The sequence below is a fragment of the Lipotes vexillifer genome, unplaced genomic scaffold, assembly GCF_000442215.2.
Source record: "Lipotes vexillifer unplaced genomic scaffold, Lipotes_vexillifer_v1.1 scaffold342, whole genome shotgun sequence".
Classification (NCBI taxonomy): Eukaryota; Metazoa; Chordata; class Mammalia; order Artiodactyla; family Lipotidae; genus Lipotes; species Lipotes vexillifer.
Genome location: NW_006786802.1, coordinates 557,595 through 583,604, shown reverse-complemented (window position 1 = coordinate 583,604; position 26,010 = coordinate 557,595). Strand labels below are relative to the sequence as shown.

General features: G+C 50.0%; 1 protein-coding gene across 1 annotated transcript in view; it reads left to right on the top strand.

The window, feature by feature from the left end:
• The window catches only part of SLC6A2 (solute carrier family 6 member 2), a 40,304-nt gene extending 21,050 nt beyond the window's left edge, over window positions 1-19,254 (top strand). Inside the window, exons 5-15 of the mRNA XM_007459447.1 lie at window positions 2,640-2,778; window positions 7,554-7,688; window positions 9,379-9,482; window positions 10,728-10,852; window positions 11,594-11,706; window positions 12,980-13,108; window positions 14,066-14,165; window positions 15,141-15,241; window positions 15,733-15,900; window positions 17,159-17,230; window positions 17,866-19,254. Of these exons, the coding sequence (XP_007459509.1) occupies window positions 2,640-2,778; window positions 7,554-7,688; window positions 9,379-9,482; window positions 10,728-10,852; window positions 11,594-11,706; window positions 12,980-13,108; window positions 14,066-14,165; window positions 15,141-15,241; window positions 15,733-15,900; window positions 17,159-17,230; window positions 17,866-17,889 (1,210 nt within the window). The 3' untranslated portion in view covers window positions 17,890-19,254. The remainder of the gene's footprint in view (window positions 1-2,639; window positions 2,779-7,553; window positions 7,689-9,378; window positions 9,483-10,727; window positions 10,853-11,593; window positions 11,707-12,979; window positions 13,109-14,065; window positions 14,166-15,140; window positions 15,242-15,732; window positions 15,901-17,158; window positions 17,231-17,865) is intronic.
• Window positions 19,255-26,010: the final 6,756 nt, after the last annotated feature.

The following is a 26,010-nucleotide window of genomic DNA, read 5'->3' as shown; positions in this document are numbered from 1 at the left end:
CTCCCCCTCCTCCCTTCCCTTTTCCTCTCTCTCCCCCACTCTTCCCCCTCCTCCCCTCCTTCTCCTTCTTCTTTCTCTCTCTCTCTTTCTCTCTCTCTCTTTCTCTCTCTCTCCCTCCCTCTCCCACTCTCTCCCTCCTTCTCAGCATAGGAGAGGGACCTCAGCCAGGGCCTCATTTTTGAGCCGAGACTAGCAGGGACAGAAGTTCACCAGGCAGACACATTGGGCCAGGAAGTGTGTTCTAGGCACAAAGGAACAGACGGTTCCAAGGCCCAGAGTGACGAGAGCTTCATATAATTCGGAAATGACAAGTGGCTGGTGGTCGCCAGGAGCCAAAGGCATGGTGTGGCAAGGCACGGGGTGCACTTGGTACAGGACGATTGAGAAAGGCCTCCGATTCTGAAAGGCTTATGTTTTTATCCTCTCTACCAGGATTCCACAACGCTGATGCTTTTGACATTTGGGGCTGGATAATTGCGGTGGGAGGGCTGTCCTGTGCATTTTGGACGTTTAGCCCCATCCCGGGCTTCTGCCCACTAGACGCCAGTAACACCCCTCTTCCCTCCAGCTGTGACAACCAAAAATGTCTCCAGCTGTTGCCAAGTGTCCAGGGAAGGCAGAGGCAAAATTGCCCCCAGTGAGAACCACTGTTTTAGGTAATAAGGAGCCTCTGAGGATTTGGGGGCAGAAGAGTGACAAAGTTAGAACACAACTTCAGATGAATCGGATGGTTCTACAGCAGCACAGACTGTGGATTTAAGGAGGATGACTGGAGGTAGAGAGACTGGGATGGTGGGAGGATGGGGAGGTTTTTACAGTAGTCCTGGAGGAACAGAATATGGGTCTGGCCTAGCGTCGGGCCATGAGGACGGGGGTGTTGGTTGAGCTGATTTCCAAGAGATAGGACTAGGATGGGCCAGACACAGAGACTGATTGCTCAGGGAAGTTGATGCAGGGTGAGTAGTTTAAAGCCACAGCATCCTGCCTGGGGGCAGTGGGGATGAAGGCCGTTCTGGAGATGGGGACATGGGTCTTTGTGGGCCTTGAACAGCCACACAGCTCTGCTCATTCATTCCTGAGCGCTCACTGCAGACTCCTCTGTTTGCCTGTCACCACCCACCTCCCTCTCCCCATCTCGCCCCTACCACACCTGGTCACCCCTTCTCAACTCACCGGCTCTCCCACAGGCCCGCAGAGAAGGCACCAGCCAGCCCCTCAGTGGAGCCCGTCACACTGACTCCCTTGGCTGAGTTTTCTGGGCACTCCTTAGCGTCGTTGCCAATGCCCGCTGCTCCTTGAAGGCTGGGACTCAATCAGAATGATAGTTACAATGACCATTGGCGCTGAGCATTTCCTGGGTTCTAGGCACTGTCTCACATTCTGCAGCGTAAGCCTCGTGAGAGCCATTTTACTGAAGAGGAAAAAGGCTCAGGATGGGGAATGTTTGCACCAGCTATTGTCACCCAGGAGCTCCATGTGGCTGGAGCCATCACCTGCTTGTCCACAGCCTTATCACCTGCCCCCAGCAGTCCTCTTTCAGTTTTGACTTCCTTCTCACGAAATTAGGTGTGTGAGATTCATCCATACAGAGCTAGTTGCTATATAATATTCCAATTTATGAATATATCATAATTTATGTAGTCTACTGTTTTTGTTTTGTTTTGTTTAATATTTATTTATTTATTGGCTGCATTGGGTCTTAGTTGCAGCACGCGGGATCTTTTGTTGCAGTGCGCAGTCTTCTCTCTAGTTGAGGCGCACGGGCTTGGATGTCCCAAGGCATGTGGGATCTCAGTTCCCCGACCAGAGATCGAACCAGCATCCCCTGCATTGCAAAGCAGATTCTTAACCACTGGACCACCAGGGAAGTCCCTGTAGTCTACTGTTTATAGATATTTATTTTGCAGTTTGGGGTTGTTATGAATAATGCTGCTATGAACATTCTAGACCATGTCTTTTGGTGAACATATGTACATGTTTCTACTGGGCAAACACCCAGGAGTGGAATTGCTAAAGCAGAGGATACACATACCTTTAGTTGGGGTAGATATTCCCAAATAGGAGAAAAGTCTACTCTTATCTCAGTCTCTAGACCAGGGATTCTAAACCTCAGCAACATGGGAATTTTGGAGGCTGTCCTGTGCCTTATAGGATGTTTAGGTTGTCCTGTGCATCATAGGATGTCCCACTTCTCTATCCTCTAAATGTCTCCTACCCAAGTCGTGACAATCAAAGACATCTCCAGACATTGCCAAATGTTCCAGTGTCCACTGCTTTAGACCATGAGTGCTATGAGGGCAGAGACCTTTCCTCTGTTTATTTACCACCATCTCCCCAGGACCTGGCTTGCAGGTGGCACTCAAGAGATATTTGTTATGTTGAAAGCTACTGTTACCTTTTAAAAAGCAGCCTTGGGTGGGGACATCTCCCCAGATGAGTTGCTGGCCCAGGGCAGGGAGGTGCTGGGCACAGGCCATGACTGTGCAGGGCAGGTCCAAGTGATGCAGGGCTGTAGCCGGGGCAGCCGAAGGCCTGTCTCCATCAATGTGCACTTTCGAGGACTGGCCTGTGGTCGAGGCCTTGGTCATCCTCCCTGACGCCACCATCTTCCCCGGTCTGCTCCCCTCTCTTCCCCGCAGACGTGGCGTCCTGCACCTTCACGAGAGCAGTGGGATTCATGACATTGGCCTGCCCCAGTGGCAGCTCTTGCTCTGTCTGATCGTCGTCGTCATCGTCCTGTTTTTTAGCCTCTGGAAAGGAGTGAAGACATCAGGAAAGGTAATATCTTTGTTTCTCTTTCAGATGGGAGGTTGGCCTCAAAAAAGATGGGTTTTTCTACCTATAAACAGGTAGTTGGTGAAAAGAAAAGGTGGTGCTAGAAGTACAAAACCTGGGTTTGCACCCCAGCTCTGCCACTGGTTTGCTGGAGACTTTAGATGAATCCCCTCCCTTCCCTAAGCCCAGGACTCCCCAGCAGTAGGATGAGGGAGTGCAAGTGGATCAGAGTTCTTCACAATTTCCCACCAAAGCCTCCCTAATAGCAGAGACCAGAGAACCCCAAGGGTCTCTGGAAAAAGCCCAAAGCAACCTGTTGACATGTGTTTGATAAATCTTAAATTCTGGACTAAAACTGCATGCAAATATTGCAGCCTTCTCTAGCATATAACCATTTCCTTCACTATAAAATTGATTGTTCCCACCTCTGAATTTTTGAGTAAATGAGAACGCTCCAGAAGATATCTAGATGAATCCTGGGGCATCCACTGACACAGTGCAGAGTGCTTGCAAGGGTCTACGTTTCCTGGAGAGAGGAGCACAGGGTTCAATGACCTAGGAGAGCCTGTCAGAGTTGGCATTCTGACTTAGGTGACACTGCCCCCCATAGTCAGCACCTCAGGGTGGAGTATACTCAGGTCATGGCCCACATTGATTCTGAGCCTGAGGAATATCATGAGAACAACAGCTTCATTTGGACCCTATGGGTCCATGTGGAGCTTGGATGTATTAAAGAGGCTGTAGCTGGGAAATATTCTGTCCAGTGTTTTGGTTAGCTATTGCTGTGTAACAAAATACCTCAAGATGTAGAGATGTAAAATAACAGCCATTTTATTACCTCTCATGATTCTGTGGATTGACTGGGCTCAGCAAGGTGGTTCTTCTGCTCCATATGATATTGCCTGAGCTACATGTCTGGGGGCTTGACTGGGCTGGAACCTCCAAGATGGCTAACACTCATGGATGGCAGTTGGTACTGGCTGGGAGCTTAACTGGAGCTGTCAACCAGAGCACCTTGGGTGGTTTCCACATAGCCTAGCCCTGTAGCTTGGGTATCTCACAGCATGATGGCTGAGTTCCAAGAGCATGTTCCAAGCAGACAAGCCCCAATGTACAAGTAGCTCTTCCAGTCTCTGTTTTCATCATGCTTGCTATTGTCCCAATGAACAAGATAAGTCTTGTGGTAAAGCCCAGAGTCAGTGTGGAACACACAGTGTGTATGTTCATTGGGGGTTACAAGGCAACAATAATCAGGTAGGCATGAATTTATGAGAACCTTCATTAGGCAACTGATTTTGAATTTTTTTAAATTTATTTTATTTATTTATTTTTGTCCGCATTGTGTCTTCATTGCTGCGCGTGGACTTTCTCTAGTTGCGGCAAGTGGGGGCTACTCTTCCTTGTGGTGCACGGGCTTCTCATTGCAGTGGCTTCTCTTGTTGCGGAGCACGGGCTCTAGACGCACAGGCTTCAGTAGTTGTGATACGCAGGCTCAGTAGTTGTGGCTCGTGGGCTCTAGAGCGCAGGCTCAGTAGTTGTGGCGCATGGGTTTAGTTGCTCCGCGGCATGTGGGATCTTCCTTGACCAGGGATGGAACCTGTGTCCCCTGCATTGGCAGGCAGATTCTTAACCATGGCGCCACCAGGGAAGCCCTAGGCAACTGATTTTGAAAAGTGGGGTGCATCAGGGTTCTCTCTGGTTCTCCTAAAGTCTTGGTTATGCCACAGATAGCAAAGATAGTGACATGGGACCAGCAGCCAACGGGAATGAAATTTGACAAGAGCCTGAAGTGGAACTTCCTATCAGCGCATTGGAGACATGGTATCTGCCCCAAGGAAGAGCCCAAATGAAATGCAGACCAGGGCTTGGAGGAATTCTAAGATAGAGCAAAACCAGGCTAGGACCACAACCATCCCAACACCTGACACATAGTAGGTCTTCAGTAAATATTTATTGACGGAGTAGTGAGGGATGAAGGGTAGGTGGGTAAATAAGTTTGGGGAACTTCATTAAGTGTTCTTTTGAATTCATCTCGGTAAACATTTATGGATACCTACTATGTGCCAGGCTTGATGCTAGTACTAGTGATGCAAGAAGAAATAAGACAGATTCAATTGATTGTAGTATTATGTGTGTTATAGCCAGGTAGGTGTAGGTCAATGTTATTATTTCCTTGCATCTCCGTTCAGAGACATATGTGTGGCCCCCTTTCAATAAACACTAATGGTCACAAACTATACACACTATTATAGATCTTGCTTTTTAAAAAAGTTAACTTTACCTTGAAGACAATTTTACATCAGGTAGGTTGCACTTTAATTGAGATACAAACTGGGTTTTTTAACTGTCATTAAATCAATTTAGTGAGTCACCACAATTTTTCAAAATGAAATCGTCTAGATAATAACAGCATGCATTGCACATACTAAAGATAGAGCTGTCTTGTGGAATTTTTGCGTTTCAGTTATAGCAACCCATACGTCTCGATAAATAAGGTTTTTCTTACCATGAGTTCCCATGGTCCAAAAACCATAAGATGTTACATTAGTGGAAGAAGGAAGCTCTTCAGACTGAGAGGGTCTGCAAAGACCATGGAGAAGGTGGCATTGGGCTAGGTCAGGTAGAGATGGGGCAGAGGGAAAGGGTTTTCAGCTGCAAGCAAAACTACAGAAGCCCCAGGCCAGCCTTGTCCAGTCTCTCTGCGCCTCTCCTGGGTATCAAAAGCAGGGCCTTTCTGGCCTCTGCAGGCAGCAGAGCTGCAGAAGGTGTATAAGCTTTACTACTGCTGCCGGCCTGGGTGAGGGGCCACCACGGGCTTCTAATATTACACCTCAAGATTTAGTTTGCTGTAGCCATCGCCAAAGGGGTACAGCCTGCCCCACCTTGTTTAGCACTTGGCTGGAGCAGGCCTGAGTTGTCTATGGGGAGACTGATGCTAAAGGGAAAAGGAGTGGAGACTCGCATGCTCCGTTTCTTTGTGCAAAGTCACCTTTGGAGGAGGAGGACTCACGCCCTCCCCTGAGGAGTGTAATGACGAATGGGGCAGGAGTGTTGCCCTAGGAAGCCCCCCGCAGATGGAAACTTGTCGCCTGAAGTCCCTGCCCACATTTTGCCTCCAGAGCAGGCGAGGACCCCTGCAGTCCATAGGGAGGGGCTTCCTAGAATAAGGAACTTCATGCAGGACATTGCAGTGTCCTGTTTTTCATTGTTTTTATACTCTGGCTCATGAGAAAACCAAGCTTATTTCTTCCCAGACTACGTCTGGAACAGGACACAGATCTTTTCTTAGCAGGCTGCCAAAGCCACAGAGCTGGCCTGAAATGAATTGCAAGTGTTCAAACTTCCTGTCTTGGCCGGTGAAGGCTCTGTTCTTGGGAAGATGGCTCCACAGCTGGCAGCTGGGATATTGGGGGGCAAGGTACAGTCTGAATCAGGGAAAGGGGTTACCGCAGACCACACACTCTGTGACCCTGGCCCACCGACCACCGCAGGGTAGAGGGCGGAGGCCAGTCAGCCCCCAGGGCATCGGGCAAGTGTGCACACAGTGCTGCTTGCCACCCTGGAGTCCTGTCTGCCCACCCCCCGCTCATAGATGTTGGCTGAACCAGCACTTAGAAACTACAAGCCTGTACCAAACACCTAAGTGCTGAACTGGAAGTTTCTCCAAAGCCATGTACTCCAGCCTGCTTGTACAGATGGGGAAGCTGAGGCCAAGAGAGGGACAGGGTTTCACAGCCGTCTTGGCAGAGCCAGGACTTGAACGTGGGTCTCAAATATGCAGTAGCGTGAGTGATTAAGAACACGGCTTTGTGTTGGTTGATGGGTTGGAGTCCCGGCACCATCATTCACTAATGGGTGACCTCGGGATGCATGATGCTCCCTAAGCTTCAGTGTCCTCACCAGCAAAATGAGGGCAGTTCATGATCCTACCCGCCTCCAGGGCAGCTGGGAGGATGGGATGAGAGGTCCTCACTGCTGGGCTAGCAGATGGAAATTGCTCAATAAATGATCCTCACCTGTCTTTGTCCCCTGCATCCACCTGAGGGAGCTTTTAAAGCATGGAGTGCCAGCCCCATCCCAGACCAATTAAATCAGAAACTCCAAAAACGGAGTCTGAACTTGGACATTTTTGTCTATAACTTCCCCCAGAGTAGTCTAATGCATAGTCAGGGGTGAGAAGGAACAGCAAGGAAGCCTACGCAGCTTTCTCCTCTCCCCACCTCTCTTCTCTGTTTCTTCATTGTGGGCAGGGTGGGCTGGTGTCTCTTTTCAGTCTGGGGACAGTTTCTTCCCTTATGGGTTTCTGGATGAGGCACTTTGTCTTTGCCCTAAATCCATCCCAGAATAAAGAGCAGCCAGGGATTCTGCTTTCTGCCCAGCCACATCCCTCCCTGGGCGGTGAGCTTAGGAGGACACGCTTGAATGAAGGTAAACGAGGGGGGGAGAGAAGGAAGGAAGGAGGGCATAAAGGTGAGGGTGCTAGTTAGTGCAGGAAGCTGGTAGAGCAGGAGGCGCTGGGCACCGAGAGAGTCTGCGTCCTCACTGCCCTTGGCTTCCTTGGCAGCGCTGCCCCCAGGGTGCTGACTTTCTCATTGGGTGCATCCTTGGTCTGTCCACTCTGTCCTGGAGTGCCCCAGGCCTGGCCTAGAGGTGGAGCTTTTAGCACGCACACTGTGTGAAGGAACATGTGGGGAGGGTATGACTGGCTCACCCCCCGCCAGCCCCCCACCCCGCTGGCGGCAGAGTCGGGCCCTCACTGCGACCTTGCCCACCGCCAGGTGGTGTGGATCACGGCCACGCTGCCTTACCTCGTGCTGTTTGTACTCCTGGTCCACGGCATCACGCTGCCCGGTGCTTCCAATGGCATCAACGCCTACCTGCACATCGACTTCTACCGTCTGAAAGAGGCCACGGTCAGTGCCCAGTGACCACCCACCCTTGGGCTAGGGTTGGGGAGGGTTCTCGGTGCAGGCAGTGAAAGAAAATCTGGTCCCAGCTCTGCGTAGCCTGGGATGGATCCTTCCCACTCTGGGCTGCAGCTTCTCTACCTGATCAAGGCCAATTTGATTTGCACCTGACAGTCTCCGTGAGCCTGTCCAGCTCTGATGGCTCGGGATCTGTGGTTCTGTTGAGTGGCCTTTGCAGACCCCGCCTTTCAAGGAAAGCAATACCCTGTCCTGGGTTCTTACCTCTGCCCTGTGCCGTGGCCCCAGCATCACCCCAGCCACCCTAGCCCTATTTCTACTCTGGTCTCCAACTCTGGCCTCTGGTACCATCTGTGATGTTGGCATAAGGAGCGGCATCAGCCGCAGGGAGACCCAGACCCTGCTGACTCTCCCCTTGCAGCCTCTCCAGCTCACTGTCCTGCCCAGAGGCAGCGATTACAATGAAGTGGAGGTGAATTTGGAGTGGAGTCCAAAGTAGCACTGTGAGGCTGGGAACAGGGACAATCTTAGAGGTTCCTAGTGCCTTGAGCATCTTCAAATCACAGCTGAGATTATTTCCAACCTCCTCCCTCATGTCTGCCTCAGTGACCACACCTCAATATTTCCCCTCATGATCCCCAAAGACTTCCCCACAGTCTACTTGAACCCATAATAATCCTGGCAGGCAAGATCAACATAGGATTAGGACGGACGCCTCCCAGTACACACCTCCCATTGTCCCAGCACAACTCTGTGTTACAGCCCAGTAACCAAGAGAAAACCCTACTTTCTTAGTAACTGTCAGAAAAATAACAGAGCGTAAGACATGAAACAGCCTTGTAAATTGTGAAGCAAGTCAGAGTTCTATCTATTCTGCATTGTTTAAATATCCTAAGTCTTTCTGGACAGTAGAAACTCAGCCTGAGTGCCGTCTCAGGGAGCAGATCTATCTTCCTCCTTCAGATTGCTTCTCTCATTACACCCTTTGCTTACAAAGCAGGGGAGGTCTAGAATAGCACGAGTGGGGAGATGACAGAAGTCTCACAAATCCGAATTGTGGCCAAGTCCTGGTGAGCTAGGTAAAATTATCCCCACTGTACAGATGAGGAAACTGAGATATAGACAGTGAAATTGACCAGGGCAAGACCATGAGGTTGAGAGGTTGGAGAGGAGCTCAGATCTCCGGGCTTCCAGCCATGCAGTTTCATCATCCAAAAGATGAAGGAAGTAGACCCCACTGGCCACCAAGGAGTCACCACTGTCTATGGGTTCGTAGAAGCTACTAGGAACCATTACCCCTTTCTGAAGATGTTGTCTCCATAACCCCTGAGATAGTCATAACCCTTTTCCCCTGCCCTATCCACATTCTAGCCTAGAACATTTTGTTTATTAACTTTCTTTGAAAATCAGGATGTCAAATTGAGCCAGTGGGTTCCTCTGGGGTGAGCTCACTCATGACCACCCAAGGCTGGGAGATGCTAGAGAGACCCCAGCCTCTCTCCACAGTGATTTTGTACAGGCTGCTGGAGAGCAGGAGTTGCATGGCTGCCCATCTCTAGTTCAGACCTCATTTCCTCAGGTCTTAGGGCATCCCTGGGACTTCCCGGCCCTTCTGGAGCAATGAGGTGGTCCAATTCTGTGGAAACAGAGGGTGATGGCCTTTATCTGCCCATTTCAGGTATGGATTGATGCTGCAACTCAGATATTTTTTTCCTTGGGCGCTGGATTTGGTGTCTTGATTGCATTTGCTAGTTACAACAAATTTGACAACAACTGCTATAGGTAAGATCCTTCCCGGGGCTCTGGAAAGCTCTAAATCCTGGGAATCAACCCTTGCAGGGATGGGAGAGAGGGCTCTGGTCTGGGACAAGTCAAATTTTCTGCCTGGGTTTCTTTCCCCATGAAATGAAGCAAAGTAGACCATCCTGGATGTCCTGTGAACTCCGACATGGCCTATGGAGGTCCTGATGAACAGATGTCAGTTCAGAACACCTCCCAAATAGATGCAGGGTGAGGAGCTGGGAAAGTTGAGGCCACTAACACTGGGATATCATGAGGGTGCGTAGCTGGGACAGAGGGGCACTGTGTGGCTTTCAGAGCAGCCAGCACTGCCTGTCTGTCCATCTGATGCCCAGGCAGACAAGGTTGGAATATCCAGGCTGGTTGCTTGAGGGGTGAGGGCCTAGCAGGGTCAGAGCTTAAGACCACACAGCAGAACGAGAAGTCTGCTCAGTGCCATAGAGTCAGAGGACCATGCTCTAGATCACCTGGTCCTGTAAGCATTTAATGCTGCCTCCTGCAGCCCCAGTGCTGTGAGGGCTTCAGACATGGGCACAGATGGGGCTGCTTCCATCCCTCTCTATCAAAGGCTTAAGACAGAATCATAACCCCCCTGGTACAAGACAGAGTAGGATGAATGCATACCAGTGGGACAGGCTTTAGGGAGGCTAAGGAAATGGGGTGATCAGCCACCTGATGGCGGGTCAGCAAGAGCATAGAAGTGCATTTGAGGTGAACCTTGGAAGATAGTTAGGGTTGGGATAGGCAGACACGGAGTGAGTGGACAACTTACAGCATGAGCAAAGCCAGGGGAGGTGGTGTGTTTGTGAACCAGCAAGTTGACTGGTTTGCTCAGAGATTACGTGTTGGGGAGTCATGGGAAATAAGCCTGGAAAGAAGTTTGGGTCATCTCAGCAAAGCTCTTGAATGCCTGGGTGAAAAGTTGAGAGGCACTGGGGAGCCACAGAAAGTTTGTTGAGGAAGGAGGCTCGTGACTCGATTTCCCAGCAAGAGTTTGATATCAGGCTCTGGTATCAAAGTGTTTCATCCAGAAGCTGCTGACCTATTTCCTGCACCTACAGGTTCTGACCCTGTGATGGTGGGGTGCTGGGGGCCCATGTGGCAGCAGGGACGCTGAAGAGGAGGTTGGCATTTGAAGCTGTGGATTCCATGGATGGTCCAGCAGTCCATAAGTGGGGTTGGGGAGAGCCAGACCACTTGAACTAACAGTGCTTTCTTTTCCCTCAGGGACGCCCTGCTCACCAGCACCATCAACTGTGTCACCAGCTTCATCTCTGGGTTCGCCATCTTCTCCATCCTTGGTTACATGGCCCATGAACACAAAGTCAACATTGAGGATGTTGCCACTGAAGGTGGGTGGGCAGACTCGACTACTGAGGAGGCGGGGGCTGCAAAACTCACCTCTTTCTTAGCAGTTCTCCTGTGGGTGTGGGACTGAGAGGACTGGACACGGAGCTTTCCCAGCTGCCCACTTTCTTTGAGGCCATCAGTAGGAAGTCCAGGCAGAATCATCTTCTGAGTCAGGCCAGACCAGATAGATTTTGGAGCACTGACTCTGTACCAGCCCCTGTGCTAAGCACTTGACGTATCTTGGTTTAGTTCTTGCAGTGTTACTAGGCAAGTGTTAATAGACCCACTTTAAAGATCAGAAAGCTGAGACTCAGGAGATTGAAGTTGTTCAAACAGCTCGTGTCCTTCCCCACTGCCTCTCATATTCTTATGGCCACAAACAGGCCAAGACTTGGGGAGGGGCTGCCTCTGATGGACTCTGAAAATCACAAAGTTTTGAGAGTAAGAGGATCCCTCATGGGGTGCAGGAGGTGGGGTTTGAGGCTCATTGCCTGTAGCTGTCCAGGAGAGGCACTGCCCTCTGGCTTGGCTGTTTGAGGTCAACCTCCTTGGTGCATAGGTGAACTCAGGCTGAAGCTGGTTTCATCAGTCATCTTTAGACCTTGGTTTGCTCCATCTACACATGACTGCCCAAATATCATGGGGCTGGGCTAGGACTTGTTGGGCCTCAAAATGCTCCCCTATCATCTGCAGCTCAGACCAACAGTCCCAGCTATTAATGAGGTCCTTGATGTTTCTTACAGGAGCTGGCCTGGTCTTCATCCTGTACCCAGAAGCCATTTCCACCCTATCTGGATCCACGTTCTGGGCTGTCGTGTTCTTTGTCATGCTCCTGGCTCTGGGAATTGACAGCTCAGTGAGTGACCTTGCTGGGGATACCATCCCCCCACAGACACCACTAGACCTGACCCTCCCTCCCCTAAATACACTCACACTACTCAGTCTAAAGTTCCCCCCCTCCCCCCGCGTCATTCAAGCCCCTGATCGGTAGTTGTTTGCAGAAGACTTTATTTAAATGCAAACAAGGAAATCAGTACTCACTCAGAAAGGCAAGATTTAGGCCAAAGCCAAGAACCAAGAAAAACCTACTTGACATCATGGAACTCTACATTAGAAGGGACCTCAGATAAGCCAGCCCAATACTCTCTTTTTACAGATGGGAAACTGAATTCAGAGAGGGCGTAGCTAGACCTCTTGTTCTCTAACCAGCCACTCTTCCCACACGGTATTTCATCAGCATCCACTCAGGCTGAATGAGTGGACAGGAGTCAGGTCCCTGTTGATAAGGGGGAGACAGGAGTTAACTCTTCACCCTCTCCCACATGGTTTCTGAGTTCTGAGGTTGGTTGAGAACAGGGCAGAAGTAGGGTGAGAGGATGGGGAGAAGGGAGAATCTGCTGATTTCTCTAGAGAAGCAAGGCAGCCTCCAGGGTTCATGAGTCCAGGGCTGCGGGAGGTCCAAGGGAGCCGGGAGGCCTGAAACTGGGGTTCGGAGAGTCCCTCACTCCTGTGTTGACTGAAAAAAAAATGCACAACCTGGAACTTCCCTGGTGGTCCAGTGGTTAAGACTTGGAGCTTCCACTGCAGGGGGCACGGGTTCACTCCCTGGTTGGAGAGCTAGCAATTCCGCATACACGCAGTGTGGCAAAAAAATATATATATATATATATGCACAACCTAAAAGTTGAGAATTATGTTTCAGTTGGCAGACTTTCTGGGGACTTCAAGCCTGGGAGGCAGCCTCTCAGATTGCTCTGAGGGACTGCTCTGAAGAGGTCAGGGAGGAGCCAGGATATGTAGGAGTTTTTGCAACAAATACCAGGTGGTCAGAGCATCAAAAGATTACTGTTAATTAAACAAAACCAGACACCTCAAGTTAATGAATTTAGCGCTTTTCTATATATGGGAAGATGCAAGAGTCTGGGCTCGTTGAAATCATTCCTTTGATGTGCACCAGATCTATCTAGAGCCAGTATCCTTTCTTTCCCATCCTGAGTCCCCTCAGGTGCACCTTTGCGGGGGCAGCAGTAGTGGCTGATGGCTTGATGGCTGCAGCATCCTTTGTTTGCTGATATGTTGGACAACATTTTTCATTCACCCCTGTATCCCACCTGCCTGGTTCCCTTCAGATGGGAGGCATGGAGGCGGTCATCACGGGCCTGGCAGACGACTTCCAGGTCCTGAAACGACACCGGAAACTCTTCACATTTGGTGTCTCCTTTGGAACCTTCCTTCTGGCCCTGCTTTGCATAACCAAGGTGAGGGGGGCTGGGCTCTGGGTCACCTGGGACTTCTGAGGCTGCATTTCAATCCAGCCAGATATTCCCAGACTTGAAGCTGGGGGGTAGGGCTAGGGTGAGCTCAGGGGAACCATGGCAGTGCCTGGTATCCTGAACTCTGTGGCCCAGTCCCTTAGGGTTACACCCCGTTGTTATCTGTCCCTTCTGAGCCTGAGGATATCCAGACAAATCTTTCAACTGCTTGTTGGTTTGGGGGGACAGCAAAAGTCCATTTTAAACTGCCAACTGAAAAAAGTGCACAACCTGAAAGCTGAGAATTATGTTTTATTCGGTGGACAAAACTGAGGACTTAAGCCTGGGACACAGCATCTCAGATAGCTCTGAGGGACTGCTCCAGAGAGGTAAGGGAGGATCCAGGGTACGTGAGATTTTGTGACAAAGACCAGCTAGTTGTCACATCAAAAGATTACTGTTGACTAAAGAAAACCAGACATCTCAAGTTAAGGAATTTCGTGCTTTTCCATGTATGGGAAGATGCAAGAGTTTGGGCTCACTGAAATCATTCCTTTGATATGGACCTCAGCTATCTAGGGCCGGTATCCGAGCTTTCTGCTGACTGCTAGATGGCGCGCATCCTGTTTCTATCCCGAATTCCCTCAGAGCTCACCTTCAGAGCGGTGGCTATAATGTGATGGCTGCAACATCTTTTGTTTACTGATATGGCGGGCAACATTTGTTTTTTCATTGATAAAATCCATCTTGCTTTTTACTGTCTGAAGTCCCCACCCTCAGACCCAGTGAATACATAGAATACATAGCAGCAACACAGTAGCATCAGAAACCCCATTACCTGTGTTGCGGGTGGGTGTGAGTCCTGAGTGAGTGGGACAGGGGACAGCTCAATTTTGATGGATGTAACAGTTGATAGCTATTTCTATCCATCATGGCCTCAGGCTTTCTCTGTCCATGCCCCAGGGTGGAATATATGTGCTGACCCTGCTGGACACGTTTGCGGCGGGGACCTCCATTCTGTTTGCTGTGCTCATGGAGGCCATAGGCGTCTCCTGGTTTTATGGTACGTGCTGGGTCCTGAGCGTGTGGAAAAACCTCGGGCCCCATGTGCTTCTGGAGCCTTTTCACCTGGAGGTGCAAAGGGGCTTTCCATTTCCAGGGCAGTCACTGGCTGATCCCAGAGTTGAGCAAGTTGCTTATCGGACACAGCTCTTCCAGCCCTCAGCTCATCTTTGCATGAGCTCCCTTTAAAAGGAGGAGGCAAAGGCCCCAAAGGCACCAGTGTCAGCTGTTAGAGAGGAACTCAGAGGAAGATGCTGCTCCTCAAGCCATGTAATTCATTCTAGAGTAGGGTTGCCAGGTTTAGCAAATCTGGAATATGACACATCCAGTTAAACTTGAATTTCAGATAATGAATCATTTTTTTAAGTATATGTCCCAAATATTGCATGAAATTACTTAAACTAAAATGACTTTTGTTGTCTCTCCGAAATTCAAGTGTAACTGAGTGTCCTCTATCTTCTCTGGCAACCTTATTCCAGAGCTGAATGGGGAGAACATGGTAGAAAGTGTAATGTGTTGTCATTGTTCATTTTTTCCCCATGTGTCACTCACTCTTTTCTACTCATTGGAAAGAGTCTGATCTCTTCTACCAGATTAAAGTCATGGAAAGCTCTATATACACAGCCATCATTGTTTTAAGAGAGAGGAAGTGGGAGGAAAGAGCTGGGCTTTGGAGTCAGGCCACACTGGCTGTGTAACCAGGGCCAAGTCCCCTCCCCTCCCGGAGCCCTGGTTTTCCCTCTGAAAAAGGAATTGGGGCGGCACCTACGAGGGGATGCTACCTCTGAGTGTGTTCTCTCCCCTGTTCTGAACCAGCCAAGTGCCTGTCCCCAGGTCTCCTAAGTGCCAGGGTATCCCTGTCTTAGGAGATACTGTTCTGCTCTCCACTTGGGGACAGACCCTCTTGGGAAGGCAGCAGGGGTGGCCCCAGGCTCTGCAGGGGCCTCTGTGATGGGCCTGCCCTGTGTGTGCACAGGTGTGGACAGGTTCAGCAACGACATCCAGCAGATGATGGGGTTCAAGCCGGGCCTGTACTGGAGACTCTGCTGGAAGTTTGTCAGCCCTGCGTTCCTCCTGGTGTGTAGTGCGTGGTTGGGCATCCTCGGGTGAGGGGTGCTGTGTGTCTGGGGTGAGGGTGGGGGTGGGGATCTTTGCTTCTAAGGGGAGGAGGTTGGGATGCAGGGCCTGGTCACGCAGACAGATGCTCAGGATGCTCCGCCCTGTTGATTCCCAGGAGGCTGCACATGAGAGGGGTCGCCAGCCTGGGGCCAGGTCTGGGCCGGGGGCTGTCTGTGCCACCACTCAGTTCCAAGGTCACCTTTCTAGTCTTCTCTTTGTATCGCTCCTGTTTCTTTGTCTCCTTTTTGTTATCCTTCCTTACTTGGATTCTTCCTCCTTTCTCTCTCGATCTCCCTCCTTCCTTATCTTCTCCATTCCTGCATCCATCTCACATGCTGGTCCTCACTTCCCTCTGGTCCCTCTCTGCATCTCTCCCTCTCTCCCGCCTCCTTCCCTCTCTCTCCCCTCTCCCTGTCTCTCTCCCTCTTCCTTCTGTCCCTTCCCCCCAGTTTGTGGTGGTCGTGAGCATCATCAATTTCAAGCCGCTCACCTACGATGACTACATCTTCCCACTCTGGGCCAACTGGGTCGGGTGGGGCATCGCGGGCTCCTCCATGGTCCTGGTGCCCGCCTACGTCGTCTACAAGTTCCTCAGCACGCGGGGCTCCCTTCGCGAGGTGAGCTCTGGGCGGAGCCTGGGGGAGGGTGGGGGACAGCACGGGAGGGGGCATCCCGAGTCATTCCCGCTGGGGTGAAAGAGGGAGACAGAAGGACACGGAATCTAGAGTCAGACGGACCTGCCACGTTGGCCACGTTATCTACCTCCAAGCCTCAGGTTCCACATTTGTAATCTGGGGTAATCATACAGACCTTGAAAGGTGAAAGGAAGTGCTTAGCACAGTGCCTGGCACGTGGTAGATGGTCACCACACGGCACCTGCTATCGTGTTGAACGTCATATGCACCGTGTGCTCCCACTCTGTTCCTACCGTTGTTTATGTGAGGAGCTCAGCCCTCCAGTCCCCTAAGGAGCAGTTAATCTGCATTAACTGTGCCCACTCCTGTGTCCCACCTCCTAAGGTTTGTCATGTCCCCAGATGTCCCCCACTCTCCCCATCCAAACTCACCGTGACCTTGTATCTTGGCTTTCACCTGCTTCTATTGTGAACCTGATACCTGATCAGCCTAAACCAGAGATTTCCAAAATAGATTTTCTTCTTTGACCTGTGTACGTTGCAGATACATATACGCATGATCTGCCAGGCAGGGCTGGGACCCCCCTCCCCCTGTGACATGTTTCCTGTCCATGAAATCCCAAAGTCCAGGAACCTCTGGGTCACTGGGAGGATCCATGTTCTGTGAGCTCATCCCGGACATGGAACCAGGACCTGCTTTGAGCTTTTTATTCTCCACACTTTGGGATCCCCCTCTAGTGATCAGACATTGATTCCAGACTCATTCCCTGAGTCCACCCTGTGTCTGCAGCCCAAGGAGGCGGCCCCAATCCCCAGGCAGGGCTGAGGTCCCATTACTGAGTTCTCATTGTGCTCTGAACTTGTCCTCTGCAGCACTGACTCCAATTGTGGTTGTAAAATTGCCTGTGTGTGTTTCTGTTCAGTGTCGGCCCCTTCCATGAGCTGTAAGCTCTCCCAAAGCAGAATGTGTGGGTGACCTTCAGCTCTGGATCCCCAGGGCCTAGGCCAGTGTGTGACTACAGTCATTGACTCAATAAACATTCACTGGATGAACGTCTCAAAGTGAACCAACCAGCTCCACAAACCAGGGTGGGGAGTGTCTTGTATGAACCTCTCCTGCTGTCCATGTGAGACTTCAGGGCCAAATAGCAGGTGGCCCTGATGTGTGGTGTCCTCTGGGCTGCTGGAAGGGTGTCCCTGGGCCAAGCTGAGGCCTCCTCCCCTTCTCCATCCTTTCACAGAGACTGGCCTATGGCATCACCCCAGAGAACGAGCATCACCTGGTGGCCCAGAGGGACGTCAGGCAGTTCCAAGTAGGTGCAGCTTGGACCATTTTGATGGGGGCCACGGGGCGGGGGCCCTACTGCTCCCTGCTGTGCTATCGGAGGCAAGACCACACACCACACTCCAGAAAACCCAGGGCAGCTGTGGGCTATAGCCCCTGGGGGTGTGATGTTACGAACAGAGGAGAGGGGCCTGTCTTCTGCCTTCTACCAGCTTTCGCCTGCCCCTCCACTCCTTGGTCCTGAGATGCCAAATGCCCAGACTTTCCTAAACTCGGTTCTCCCTCTTTGAGTTGTGACCATGGAGTATCCCCATATCAGGCTGAGGATTTCTTATCTTGAAGGAAGCGCTGTAGGTACATCAGTAACGTGTTGACCTGAGTCCTACCATTTTCCCCTGTAAAAAATGGGGGTGGGGGAGCCAGGAGGGTCCCGGTGAGCCCCCCTGTTTCAGACTTACTGTGTGACTTTGTGAAGGCTCCTTTGCCCTTTCTGGGTGCCCGTGACAATTAGGGGATTGGCCTGCGTGTCCCGAGGGTCTTTGAAGGAAACAGCTGTGTTTTCTGCCCCTCCACGTGTCTTACTGCCCTTCTCAGCTGGCCCTTGTCCCTCAGTCCCTGCCCACCCTGGCCCTGGCCTAACAGCCTTGCCGTCTTCCTCTGCAGTTGGAACACTGGCTGGCCATCTGAATCTGACCCCGAGGAGGAACCCTGCTGCACCAACGTTCAGGTCAAAGGTTTCCAACCACCCCAGACACTGTCTGGGGATTCCTCTCCGACCCCCCTCTTCCTCTTTTCCAAGTTACGACTGACTTAGTGACCGGGTTTTCGTTCACTTTCTGTTCACCTGGCCTGAGGGCTGTGAGCTTGGATTGCTAGGCCTTGTGGGAGAGGAGGGAACAGGAAGAATGACTTCTGTCAAAACCTCTTTAGTTTTGAGGAAGTCTCACCCAGTGTGGGCACCGGCCCAAGCTGACGTCCACGGGCTCGGGCAGGACTCCCCACCTCGTTTGCTGGTAATTTGGGCCACAGAAGAAATCCTCAGTCCACCAAATCAGACAGAGGATGTTGCTTTTTGGTCAGACACTGTAAAACCAAAACACAAATAAAAAGCCCAGCTGAGTTTGGGAGGTGCAGAGATCTTGCCTCTCTCGTCTGCCCCGGTCAGTGCTCTGTTGTTTGGACCTTGGTTGGGGAGCTTGGGGATATTTGTCACTGTTATGAAGTCCGTGGATAGAAGCTCTGGGGGGTCGTGAGCAGAAATCTTCATAGTTAGTTTTCACTCTGGTTGACCTGCGTTTGATTTGTGTGTGTTCTGGAATATTCTTCGGGTTTCTGGCGCTCAGAGGGTCCAGAGCGATGGGTGTCACAGTGAGTGGCTTCTGCAGAAGAAGCAGACAAGTCTGTAGAGACCACATGCGGGTCTCGCTCTGCCAGATGCACAGAGCTCAGGAACCTACCTGTGGCTCGTGAGACCTTCCTGGGGGACTCAGGACAGGAACCCAGCAAGGCCAGCTGCGTGTCTCCGCTACGGGATCCTCTGCTGTCCTCACGGGGCCAGGTGTGTGTCCAAGGGCAGCCCCCCAGGCTGTCTGTTTCTGTATTGTTCACAGACACCTGCAAAGCCTGTCCCTGGGAATCCCACCCAGCCTGGACCAGAAGTCTCAAGTGATGGGAAGTGGGCCCTGAAAACTCCCTTTGTCTCTCTTCATGGGCCATACTTTGCACCGTGGAGGGCAGCATGGAACCAAGCATATAGCACCCTGGTCACTCAGGTTGAGGGGAGAATAGTCTCAATTGACGGAGCAGGTTGGCGGTTGTAGAGAATTTCAGGTTGATTTCTGATACAAACTTATAAGTGGTGCCCTCTGGTGGTGCTGGTGGCTAGTCTCAGCTCATTCAGAGAAGCGATTTGTAGTTGGTAAGTCGGTGGCATCCATTTGGAATTTTTTTTTTTTTTTTTAACATATGGTCTGAGTTTCTTACGCTCTCACTGGCAATCTAGAGTTGTGGGTTATTGTCCTGACTGTGGGAGCCCCTGTTGCAGAATCTTGGGCAAAAAAAAAAAAAAAAAAGCCACATCATTTCCACTGGGAGTAGAGGGTGACACACATCCAAAAGGTGCTTTGGGGAAAGTGGGGTGTCCCTGAGCCTCATCTATTGATCTTGCAGTCTGTGGAAGATGGGCTGTCTGGGGGCAGGGCGGTGGTTTTCTCCCAGGGACAGGGTCCTTATGTCATTCTTTAAAGAAAAGCAGGAAAATCAGGAGACCTTGGATCTTTCCATATAAAAAGTTCAGTTCAAAATCTGAGACAGCCCAAGTGGCAGGTGTCTTGGACCCTGAAAAACAGGGGGCCTGGGAGCATCCAACAGAGTGGAACAAACAGGTAGGGGTCTGGGAATGAGAGCAAGGTGACCTGTCACTGATGGAATTTGGCTTCACAAGTGACTGACTCCTCCCGTGAAGGGTGATTCCTCCCTAGGTGTGACAGCTTGTTTGTTTTTAACAAAGCACTTTCATCCACGTTTACTCCCATCCGCCCAGCAAGTACTGCAGGGCTGGCTTCTGTGTCTCCATTCTCCAGGTGAGAAAACCAAGGTCCAGCATTTCAGTCATTCTTGCTCAAGGTTCCCCAGCTACTAAGGGATCCAGCTGGACACTCAAGTCAGAGCCCCTGACTCTCAGCTGAGAGCACTTTGAAATTCCCAGCACAATATGGTTCACCCCACCCAGGGCTGTCATTAAACATAAACAAAAATCCATCCAGTCAAGTGGCCAAGGCATATTTCTTAGCAAAAGAACAATGTGTTGGAAGAAGGGGGGGGTGGGGGGGTTGTCATTTATTCTCCTCTAGCTGGTTGCTAGAGAGGAAATGATTTAGCTGCTCTCCTTTGATGAAAATAATCACTCTAGGGAACAGCGGGTTGTGAAAAGCTGAGTCTACTTGGCAGAAATGAGTCAGAAAAGCCTGTGTATCAGGGGCACCCTTCAGAGAGAGCCTGACGTTTGCTCTTTGCTATCAGCACGTGGCCCTTCTGCCTCCAGACATTTGTCTGAAGGCGAATCAGAGATGCGGTGCTACCTGAACCAACACCAACCAACCCAGTGGTGCTGCCTTGCGCGGGAAGTTGGCTCCCGAGCCTGGGGAGGGGCTCTGGAGATGGGGGGACCCGGGACACCCATGGACATTTTCAAGGAGGTGCTGGCAGACCTTCTGGGTTCACCTTTCACCCACACTCGATGGAGAGGGAGCATGGGCTTTATCATAAGTAATGTTTGACTTCTTATTTGAGGACATTTTTTTTGATAGTAGCGGTTATCCAGGATAAGGGTGCTCCTGTGTACTGTATAGAGCACTTTTGATACTTTACCAGATTTTTTAAAGAATTATTATTTTCCATGAAGTGTAAAAATATCTGTTTAATACCATCCCGTTAACATCTACTCAATGTCTAATTATAACATTTAGTGTTGACCTGAGTCGGTCTTCATTCTAGATGTGAATGAGACAGAGGAGAAGGGGACCTGCCAACTCATGCCAAATATCGTGCCAAATAAAGGTCCTAAAAGCTGCCTTAATTCTCAGTGGGGTTCCGGCCCAGGTGGGAGCCAGTCTCTTGCCAAATGATCCCGTTAATGTGAGACCGAACATTCTTACCAAAGATGTCATTTCCTAGTAAGAAGCCCACTGAGCTCATTTCATTTCTTTAATTCCTTTGAAAGCCATGGAAGGGAGAAGAACAGAGAGGGAGTGTGGCGTGGGGGAAACAGCACAGCACTTAGAGTTGCACAGACCTGGGTCTACGGCTGTCTTACTGGGTCACCTGGGGAGAGGGGCTCCACCTCTGTGGGCTTCAGAGTTCTCTGTCTGTAAAAGCAAGGGTTGGATCAGAGATCAAAGGTCCCATCCAGTAAAAAAAAATTTTCCTGTCTCCGTAACAATGTTATTGTTGTAGATTTACAATGAAGGAAGCACACGGTTTACTGTAGGACTTTCCAGAATGATCTAGTGACCAATAACCTACTACTGAGCAGAGACATATCAGAACTATGATTTTTCTGGACATTCAGTAGTTCCTTTTTCGACAATATTTCTTCAACTGATGCCAGAAACACTTGGTATTTAAAAAAATAAATCCAACCCTTTTGTTTTGCGGAATTTGAGGGTAAGTTGTCATGCTCTTATGAGTCCCAAAATCCACAGCTCTGCGATGTGCAGCATGGCTATAGCTGCGATCATAGAAGTCACCAAAATTCTGGTGAATGTGAGGTAGCTTTTGGGGTTCCCGCCCTCATCCCTCTGTTTCTCCACTTTTATGTAAATAAGGACTCTTTCAGTGGTGCCCTGTGTCATGGACTGTTCCAATGTCATGCATATTTCTATATCTGGTGTGTGCATTTATTTTAAAAGCTGTTCTCTTCATGGAAAATTAAGTGTACAGAATAATAAAGGATATTTCCTGTGCCATGTATCTGGTAGTGGAATTCTTTATGGCTTGCAGGTAAAATGCTACAAATTAAGTCCAATGGGTCTTCTGTGATCAGCCTCCAGCTAGTAAAGTAGAGCTTCTGGTCATAGTGGCCCACCTTTCACCCAAACAACTCTCTTGATAACCTATGGAACAGAAGACTAGGGGGGAGTTAAATCTGTAATCCTAGCTCTGAGATTGACACTTTTTTTTTTTTTTTTTTTTTTTTGCGGTACACGGGCCTCTCACTGTTGTGGCCTCTCCCGTTGCGAAGCACAGGCTCCGGACACGCAGGCTCAGCAGCCACGGCTCACGGGCCCAGCCGCTCCACGGCATGTGGGATCTTCCCGGACCGGGGCAAGAACCCGTGTCCCCTGCATCGGCAGGTGGACTCTCAACCACTGAGCCACCAGGGAAGCCCGACACATTTTTATTTAAGTAGAAAGTGGATACCAAGTTAGTAGTTTCGCTTTTTTGTTTCTAGGGCTGAATTTCAAGGGGATCAGAACTTCCAGTTGGATGGAAATGAATGTGCAATTTAGCACTTGTGTGCATTTTTCTGGGAAGAGGGACACACTAACACTTAGGGCCTTACTGCTATATTGTATTGTTTGGGGAAGGTGTGACCTTACATTGTTATTGTTAACGCAAGTAAGCAGATAGACAGTGACACCAGTATAAGGGAGGTATTGACAACCAACAATTCAGTCTATGTCTTCAAGTATGTAAAGGCTGTCAGGGAGTGGGTGGTGGGCCCGAGGGCTGAATTGAGGCCAAACAGAGAATGGGATAGTGCCAGAAGTAGTGAGCACCCCAGTGATGTCTCTTAGGGAGGTTGTAGAGGGAATTCAGTGTCAGGTAGGGGTGTGAGAGAGGGTTGCATACCTCTAAGATCCCTTCCATTTGGAGCTTATGGAATTTTTTTTTTTTGGATAGCCATGAACCCAACCTTGCACAGCAGCATTGGGAGAGTCAAATACATTTATGCCAAAGATGTTGGGGTGGGTTTGCTTGTCGAATTGGAGTTGGGCAGACATCCCAGAGAGGGTATTATCATCTGATCATTTAAATTTTACCTCCAGAATTGGAGTTAGGGTTTATTATAATGAATCAAACAAAAGGCAGCCACATTGCTTCCAGCCCTCCCCTCACGCCTGCAGACATTTAATAAGGGGCCCTGCGGGAGTAGAGGAGGGAGCCTGGAGCAGAGGGGGAAAGGGCAGCTCTTCTGGGGGGCTGGCTGCCACTCTGTCCCCTAGGCTGACAAATGTAGCTGGAGAAGCCTCACAGGTGGGCTTCACTTTAAGAAACTGGTGGGCTTTTGAAATGTCCCAATTTTAATAGCACTCCTTGTCCTATGTTTGGAGAGAGAGGGCTTCATTTTCATCTCTTTCCAAAAGGCCCTGATATGTGGAGTCTCTCCCTGGGCCTCAATTTGTTCATCTGTGCAATGGGTCAGGGGTTATTAACACTAAGTGTTCATGGATAGGCTTCAGAAATATCAGAACCTTCTGAAATGAAACGCAAATTTTTGTGTACATGAGTTTGTGTCTACCTTTCTGGGAGAGAGAATTGATACATTCATCAGATTCTCAAATGTTGAAGACTCACTGGTATATATTACCTTTGGGGGCCTCTTTCTTCCGATAGTACATGGCATCTCTCTCTGTCCTCAACCCAAATGAAATCAGTATGACAACAGAGTTCATTTCTAAATCTCCATCACCCTGCATCATGTTGACTTTTCATTTTAATCCACCCCAGATCCAATATCTCATCTGTTTTCCTGGCAACAGTTATTAAACCTTAGTTTTCCAATCGGTAAAATGAAAAGGTTGGATTAGGTGGTTCTGTAAAGTCCCTTCTGTTTTTTGTTTTTTTGTTTGTTTGGGGGGCGTTTTGGCCGCACTGCGTGGCATACAGGATCTTAGTTCCCTGACTGGGGATGGAACCCCATGCCCCCTGCAGTGGAAGGGCAGAGTCTTAACCACTGGGCCACCAGGGAAGTCCCCCCTTCTGTTTTTGACTCTATGATATACTCTCAGGGAGCGACCACAGATGTGATTGGTGAATTCACACTAAAATGTGAATGACTACCTTTCTAGGCAGCTGCTGATAGACAGAAGTGGGAGTTGCTGCTTTTCACCCATTCTACGTTTTTAGTGTAGGTTTCAGCAAACATTTTCTGTAAAGGCCTCTGTCAGAAGTACTCCTCTCCTATTGTAGCATAAAAGTAGCTTTATTTACAAGACAGGTAGTGGGCTGGATTTGGCCTGAGGTCTGTGTTTTGCCCTGGATTAGTGAAAAGAACAAAGGTTTTGAGCAAGATTAGACCTGGGTTTGAATACCAACTCTACTACTTACTCCTGTGGAAACCTGGACAAGTTATGTAAAATCTGAGTCTCTCTAGCTTCTGAAGAGTGGGAATAACACTGCCAAGAAGGTCAGCAGGATCGAATAAAGATGATGAACACTTAAGAGCAACCTCTCTGGAGCCACATTGCCTGGATCCAAATCCTGGTTCCATCACTCAGTTGTGTGAAGACTTGGGCAAGTTACTTAACCTCCCTTTGCCTCATTTTATCATCGATCCATGGGAATGACAATGACCCCACCACCTCATGGGATCATAGGCAGGATTAAATATTAATATTGGATTCAGAATAGTGCTAGCTTACACAGCTTGTTGTTATATGTTTAGTACATGTCAGTTACATAATGCTGATCTATTTCTTCTCCTTCTCACCCATCTTTGCCCATTTCAAAGGCAACCCAGCTACTGCTGTGTTTTCATGTAGCCGAAACAATGTCTCTGTTCCTTTGTCCCCTCCTTAGGAAACTGCCCCAGGGGTTTGAATTGGGGTCTGAGTAGCCAAATCTGAGTCTCCTTGGGCCTGAGTGCATGTGACCGCTGGGCAGGAAGTTCCAGCTTTGGAAATACCAGCCTCCACAAGCCTTGCCAGGCAGCAGCCAACCTCCTGCAGGACCTGGCTGCCTCACAAGCCCTCCGCTGTCAGTCCCCATTAGGCTGCTGGCAAGGGAGATGCTCCCTCAGCTGGGCCATGTTTCAGGGAGGCCCTGACCTCAGCTATGACCCAGAAGCGCTGGAGACAGAAGTGTGGTAACCAGAGGCTCCTGAAACAGCTGGCAAGTGATTGGCTTCTGATGTCTTTCTTATTAGCTACTGGCTTGTCATCAGGCCTGGGAGGGGCTGAGCTGGGCCCCTAGCAGGGCATGAAGGTAAGGGGTTGGGCTGCAGGAAATCAAGGGAAACCATCTCTGTCTTCAGAGGACGCCCAGCAGGGGTCATGGCCGGAACATACCCTTGAGCCACGGTTGATTGTTTCTACAGCAAAGAATATAGAGGGAGCAGCCACCCCACCTACTGCAGCTTCAGGCTCCAGTCCAGAGTCTCAGCCTAGGACAGGAAGATGTGGAGTCAGAAGAGGAGAGGCCTGAAGCAAAAACCCAGCTTCTGGCAATGGTGAGCCTGGGGCAGACTTGAAGGCCATGGTCAGGCCAACAACAGGGTACCTGCCTACTGCCCACCCTGAGTCCATTCCCAGGTTCTTGCTACATTTCTGTTCTTGCACCACGGCACCCCAGACTTCCCTGGTAGTTGCCATTGACCCCTGATTCCCACCTCCAGTCACTTGATAGTAACAATAACCTATCAATGGAGAGGAGTGAGAGGGCAGGGCCGATAAATGAGGCAAACTCACTTCACAGATAAGGAAGGACATTGCCACTCTGACATTTCAAGTGAGCTGCAGAATCAGATCAGGGAGTGTCAGAGTCAAGAGTAGAATTTTTAGGTAAGCAACTAAATGTATAGAGTTCCCCACCGGAGTTTTGGGATTGGAAGGGAGCACGGCACAAGCAGTACCTGGCTGGCTTTGTTAAAATAGAAAATGGGGCCACCCAGGTCTCACAGGCCATGGTTCCCAGGAGGACTGAGACCTTAGGAGCATCAGCACCTTGGACAAGGCCAATGTACCGGGCTGACATTCAATTAACAAGCACATTAGCTTATCCTGCCGCAGTTACCATTCCCGGTGCTTTACAAATTGCAACTCTTTGAATCCTCTTAATGAGTCGATGAGGTAGTATTATTATCCCCATTTGTAAGTGGGGAAAATGGAGACACAAAGAGAAGAGACAACTCACTAGCTGGTGGGACTGTGATTTGAAGCCAGGAAGTCCGGCTGCAGTCTGTGCTTCTAACCACTCTGATGTGCCATATTCCTTGGTCCCCAGCCATCCAGGCAAACCATGGTCCAGCTGGTAGGGGCATGGGTCCTCAACTAGTTCCAACACCCTCTTCAATTACAAATAAGTACT